This window comes from Chinchilla lanigera, unplaced genomic scaffold (genome assembly GCF_000276665.1).
Source record: "Chinchilla lanigera isolate Chin_1 unplaced genomic scaffold, ChiLan1.0 scaffold00050, whole genome shotgun sequence".
Taxonomy (NCBI): domain Eukaryota; kingdom Metazoa; phylum Chordata; class Mammalia; order Rodentia; family Chinchillidae; genus Chinchilla; species Chinchilla lanigera.
The window spans coordinates 12,132,089-12,138,088 of NW_004955451.1; the positions used below are offsets into that span (position 1 = coordinate 12,132,089).

Here is a 6,000-nt window from a genome sequence, read left to right on the forward strand (position 1 = left end):
GGGTTGAGCAGAAGCCTCCCTTCACACTGACAGGCGAGCCTTACAATTATTCTAAAATTATTTTTATTTTAGTTTTTCTGCAGTTCTGGGGATGGAACCCAGGGCCTGATGCATGCTGGGTAAATGCTCTACCACTGAGTTGCACCCCAGCCCCTGCTATTCTTTTAATGTAGCGTGGACATAGAGTCACAAGGCTGAGGTGGAAGGCAAGGTCCCTGAGCGCCATAAGAAGGATCCCAAGGGCTGCTCAGGTCTCCCCCTTGAATTCATGGCCAGAAAATCGCAAAGCATCACAGTTTACACTGCCTGGTCAAATGACATTATAGATGTTCTTATCTAACGTGAGCTAAATTAGCCCGTACAAAATGGTCAAAGGGCTTTAAAAGATTACCACAAAGAGACTGCAGATTAAAACCCTCCTAGCTGGGTATGGTGCCTCATATCTGTAATCCCAGCACCTGGGAGGCTGAGGCAGGAGGATTGCTGAGAATCCAAGGACAGCCTGGGCTACATAGTGAATTCAAGTCTAGTCTAAACTGTGTAGCAAGACCCTGTCTCAAAATCAACAACATCCACCATCACCACAACAAAAGACCCTCCTAATCCTTAATTCAGAAAGCACCAAAAAGATGGTCCTTCTCACCTGGGCTTCTCCGTCCATCCCATCACGAGGTAAAGGCAGAGACAGTCTAAGCAGGTGTTACAGGAAGATGGCCAAAAAAATAATAATTGTTTTTGCAGTGTGTCCCTATCAAGACAATTACTTGAGATTTGAGCGTTCAGGCCTGCCACTGTTGAAAAGGAACCTCACTCCAAGAATATATTGTGCCTTGAGATAGTAATGATAGCAGGCTGGGTATACAATTTAGAAATAATTGATTGCCTGGTATGGTGGTACATTCCTATAATCCCAGCACTATAGAAGGCAGAGGCAGGAGGATCCCTGTGAGTTTGAGCCCAGTCTAGGCTACATAGTAAGACCATGCCTAAAAAAAAAAAAAAAGAAAGAAAGAAAAAATGAACATAGACAGGATGCTTGCTTGAATTTTATCACGGATGAGTTGTCACACCTCCGTTTGGGCATCATCATTCCACAAAGGATTTGATTTGGGCAAAAGTTCTTCAGTCGTGGGTTTTGGTCCCAGGGAACCAACTGCTGTCCTAACTTTATCAGCCCTCCACATCGGAAACACTGTGTATTGCATTTACCCAGGAGAACAAAGGAAGCTTGTATTCTGGAGCGTGGCTCAGCTGTCTTTCATCACCTTGGTCCTTCTCTTCCTCCTGGAGATGAAGGGAGATTAGCTGCGCTCCCTGGAGAAAGCATTAAGTAAACATAGGCATGGCCAGTGACTGTTTCTATCTTTGCCAACCCTTGACAGCCGGCGCAGTGGGCTGCTCCAAGGGGCACAAGTGAGCGAGCACCCAGGCCCCAGTTCTGACCACCTCCACCTGCCCTTCTCTTGGCACCCTGTGGATTCAAGGACCCTCGGGGGCACAGGTCCTATGGAGCGTGAAGGCTTCTGTCATTCCAGTGCTTACGAGGCTGAGGCAGGGGGATCTCCACCAATTCCATGCCAGCCTGGGCTACATAGTGAGTTCAAGACCAGCCTGAACTACATAATGAGACCCTGTCTCAAAAAAAAAAAAAAAAATGTTTATTTTTTCAAAGCACATTTGTGTGAGGAAGTTAACCGGATGGGGAAGATTATTCTCTGCAGTTTTCCCCTTTGTGTAAGGCGCTCTATAGGCACCATGGAGACACAAAGACAAAAGACAGTCGGGACCCTGATAATCCGGTGGGCGAGGTCAGCCATGCGCTGACCCCCGGCACAAGGTAGGTGCAAGGGCTTGAGGGGTTCAGGTGAAGAAGAATCAGGGTGACAAAGGGGAGCAAGGATCAGGCTTAGTCGTGCAGCAGATGACTCTCCCCCGTGTGGGATGGAGGGGTGACGTTCCCAAAGAAGGGGCGAGTGCAAAAGCGTGGGACAGGGATTGCTCGCTGGACGCAGCTACTTCCAGTGGGCCGCCAGGGCTGAAGCAGCACAGTGGGGTCGGAAAGCGCGGGGAGCCGGATCCGAGACAGCCACACACTGGCTCCGAGATCCTGAGTTCATCATGGGGGAGCATGGAGGGCCCTGGATAGCTGGGAGTGGGAGAGGCAGTGGAACTACCCAAGTCAAAAGTAAAACATGTCCAGGGTCCTGCTGTGCGTTCCCTGCGGCCCGGCCTAGATTTTAATCAGGCTTGCAGGCGACATCGGCAAAGCTCCTGCTGACCAGACCTGAGGGCCGGTGGGAAAGCGCCCGGGGCCTGGGTCGGGCGGGCGGCCACTGCTCTGGGAAAGCCCAGAGCCCGCGTTTCCAAGCAGCTGCCGTTGGCTTGGGTCTGGCTGAGCCGAATCTTCCCATGGAGCTGGGCGGTGGATGAGCCGCTGGCTGGACTGCAGTTCTTGGGAACCCAAATGGGCTGGGCTGGGAAGGGCAGAGTGTGGGATCCTGCAATAAAACGGAGCGAGAGCAGCTCTGGAAGTGGCCTGCGGTGTGCGGCAGGGCGTGGGGCCCTGCATTCCTGGACGGTTAAGACGCTGCCGCTGATGATTATCATTATTATTCCCGCTCCTGCTGCGCTCCTCCTGCAGCTTTCATCCTCAGGACCCTGCCTCGCTGGCCAGGCGGCACCAAGTAGCAAGGGGCGGGGCACAGCAGGCGTCTCCGGGCTGCAAGGGAACACCTCACCCCCTACCCCCCGGCCCTCACTGGGCATTGCTTGTCCTCCCAGAGCTGGGCAGATCCCGGCAGCCTGGACGGGAGCCAGGGAAGGTGTGGGTTCTAGAAGAGAGAACTGGGCCAAGGCCAGGGCAACAGAGCTGGTACCCTTTGTGCCAGGCGCTTCAGGCACCATGAGATCAGGCTCCTGGTTTCACGTCTCTCTGGAAGGTTCTGCCATAAGGGTGGATCTTCCCCAGCCTCCGAGGGAGGGCAATGCCACAGACGTGCAAAATGCCCCGCTCGCTCCTGTCGGAGGGCCGGTTCAGCATCCTGGCACAGGAAGAGCCCGGATCTCATAAAGATGGGCCGGGCCCAGGGGCAGCAGGCCAGACACCGGCTCTGGGACAGGGAAAGGTGTGTGTGCGCGTGTGCGTTTTGAGTACATTCACTAACACCAGGCTTCCAGGAGTGACATGTCCCTGCTCGCCCCTGGCTGACAGGAGATGAAAGGGAGACAGACTGGAAAGGAATTCGAATGGCGATCTGATAAGTGGGTGAGGGGTGAACACTGGGATCCTGTCCTACAGGGGGCACGAGGGGGAGACAGGTGGGGGCTGCCAGGCTGCAGGCTGACACCGTCACCCTCCTCTTCCTCGATGCCCTTAGGGACAGTGATCTTTGGGAACAGCTGCTGGCTTAAGGGACAGGTGGGATGGCACAGCAGAGCACGCTGAAGGTAGAGGACAGAAGATAACAGACAGGACTCGGTGGCCTCCACATCAGCCACGTGTTCCCGAGCCAGCCGACCACGGAGCTCGCGTGTGCCAGGCATTATGGTCCCGCGGGGACAGATGCATGAGGCAGGCATGCCCTCTGTCCTCAGCAGGCTCTCTGGAGAAGAGCAGGTCTTCCTTTTGGTCTCACACCTCCCACCCACGGGATCCAGCACCAGAATCCTGCGCTGGGTCCCAAGACGTCTTCTTCCTCCCTGCCCATGTTCAGCCAAACCTACCCGGGCCCCTGCCTCAGCACCGGATCGCCCACCAGCTCCCTGAGGTCACAGCGCAGCGGGGCTCCCTAGAATTCTTGCTGGTCCCTTGACATCCACCCAGCCCAAGCGCTCAGCCCTCAGCCATGGAAGCCTGCTCTGGAGCTTGCCAGGGTGATAAGGGCTCTCCAAGTCCCCCTGTCCTTCACTGACGTGACATCTTCCCAACCAGGCACACTTTTGCTCTACGCAGGGCCTCCGCCCCCTCACCCCTTGCAGTTGGGTGACCTGAAGAAACTGCAGCAGCTCCCTGATGCTTATCAGGCTCATGCGGAACTTTTGGGGCTGTTTTTCAGGACCTTCTCGCATCTGCCTCACTCTTAGCCAACCACGTCCCTGGCCGTCCCCAGCACACAAGCGCTTGTCATGCAACTGTCTACAGTGGCCAAAGATCTTCTGAAGAAATTATTTCCATGTTCATAGTTGATCCCACTTTTACTGGATAGCTGCCCTGTTCCAGGCACTGTGACCGAGACAGACAGTTCTTTTGGTGACTGGGGACAGATGTGCCTCCTTGGTGGGGTGGACAGACAGACACCAATGCTGGAAGCAGAATGTACAAGGGGTCAGTTCGGACAACAACCCGCTTCATGTGACACAGTGAGCCTCACTGCAAAGAGTGGGGATGTCCAACAAGTTGTCCCCATCACAAGAGTCGGAAGGTTCTGGTCCCCAATTTCTTCCTCACCATGAATGAGTCTCTCCCTTCCTGAATTCAGCGTCCTTTGGAAGTGACACCAGGAAACAGGGGCAGAATTTTTTTTAAAGACAGTGTTGCTATGTAGTCCAGGCTGGCCTTGAACTCACTATGGAGCCCAGCCTGGCTCTGAACTCTCCCTGATCCTCCTGCCTCAGCCTCCTGAGTGCTGGGATTACAGGTTTACACCACCACCAGCAGCAAGGGGCAGGATTTGAGTCTAAAGACTTCAAACCCTTTGGCTCCTGAGAGCATGCAGGGCTGCAAAAGGCACTCACAATTTTGCTGGGTGTTAGCAAGCACTATCTGCCAGCTCGGGCCTCAGAGCAGGTCTCCTGGAAGATGTGCAGCAGCCTCTCCTCTGCCTAAACCGCCCAGGACAGGGGCGGCTGCTGTTTGTGAGACTCAGCCGAGAAAGGAGGCACTAACCCCGCACACAGTGCTGGCCGTGGAATGGGTGTTTAACCACTATAATTAGCAGAAGTCTTCCAACTGTCTCACCAAGATGACATGCTTCAAACGCTACTGCCTTGCTTGTCTGCCACCCTCTGCGAAACGGAGAAAATAAGGCAAGCTACAGCAAATTCTCTGCTCTGAGGGCTCCATAAAGACACCTATAATCTGGCTGAAGTCAGGATCTGAGCACCTCGTCTTCTCAAGTGCCACCATCGTACGTGGACCCTGTGGGGTGATGGTGTGACGGTGCAGGAGGGCAGGCTCTGCCAAACACAGCCCCGGGGCTCTGCTGGGGCCCCCTCCTGAGTGGCCTTTTCTCCCCAATGGTGCCTCTGTCACCAAGGCATCAAGCAGAGGTGGGGGACACATTCCTGGCTGTGGATCCGGGATGGATCCCAAGAATGCTGGAAGGGGGAGTGCTGTGTATCCAAAACCCAGCAGGAAGGTGCTCCTTTTTAGGAGTGCCTAGTAAGAGTGCCTGTGACTGGAGGCCGTGAGAAGGGAACTGAGAAATGACGCTGTCAAATGCTGTGCCCCAACTACCGGGAGCTTTCTCAATCAAAGAGCAAATGCTGGGCGTGGTGGTTGGTACATGCCTGTAATCCCAGCATTCAGGAGGCTGAGGCAGGAGGATCACCCAGAGTTCAAGGCCAATCTGGGCTACACAGAGAAACCCTGTCTAAACAAACAAACAAACAAACAAACAAATAAAAAAACAAATCACTCCGGAGGCCAAGCTTCCTTCCCCTCTCTCTTTCCTTCCTCCTTTATCCTCCTTCCTCTCTCTCTCCTCCTCCTTTCCTTCCTGCTTTCCTGGGGGGTCCGAAGCAGTTGAGTACCCACGGAAGGGATGCTATTGGGCTGGCTGGAGTCCGTGCCTCTCAGTATGACCACAGCACGTCCCTCCTTCTCCCGCTGTGCCACACGCACAGTCTCATCTCTGTACACACCCAGAGGGCACAGGCCAAAGCTCACCTCCGCAAGGCCCTCAGAACCCCGCACATGGTCACCCATCTGCTGTGTCCCCACTTCCCTGGACGGCACCAAAGGACCTGCAGAACTCAGGGCTCCCAGAACAAGAAGACACC

At 54.5% G+C, this 6,000-nt stretch overlaps 1 protein-coding gene across 1 annotated transcript in view; it reads right to left on the bottom strand.

Annotated features, from left to right (window-relative positions):
• Positions 1–1,000: 1,000 nt before the first annotated feature.
• LOC106149625 (translation initiation factor IF-2-like) overlaps positions 1,001–6,000 on the bottom strand; it is a 10,476-nt gene continuing 5,476 nt past the window's right edge. The window contains exons 2-3 of the mRNA XM_013519065.1: positions 2,285–2,498; positions 1,001–1,284 (exon numbers count right to left, since the gene is read on the bottom strand). Coding sequence (XP_013374519.1) covers positions 1,262–1,284; positions 2,285–2,498 — 237 coding nt within the window. The 3' untranslated portion in view covers positions 1,001–1,261. The remainder of the gene's footprint in view (positions 1,285–2,284; positions 2,499–6,000) is intronic.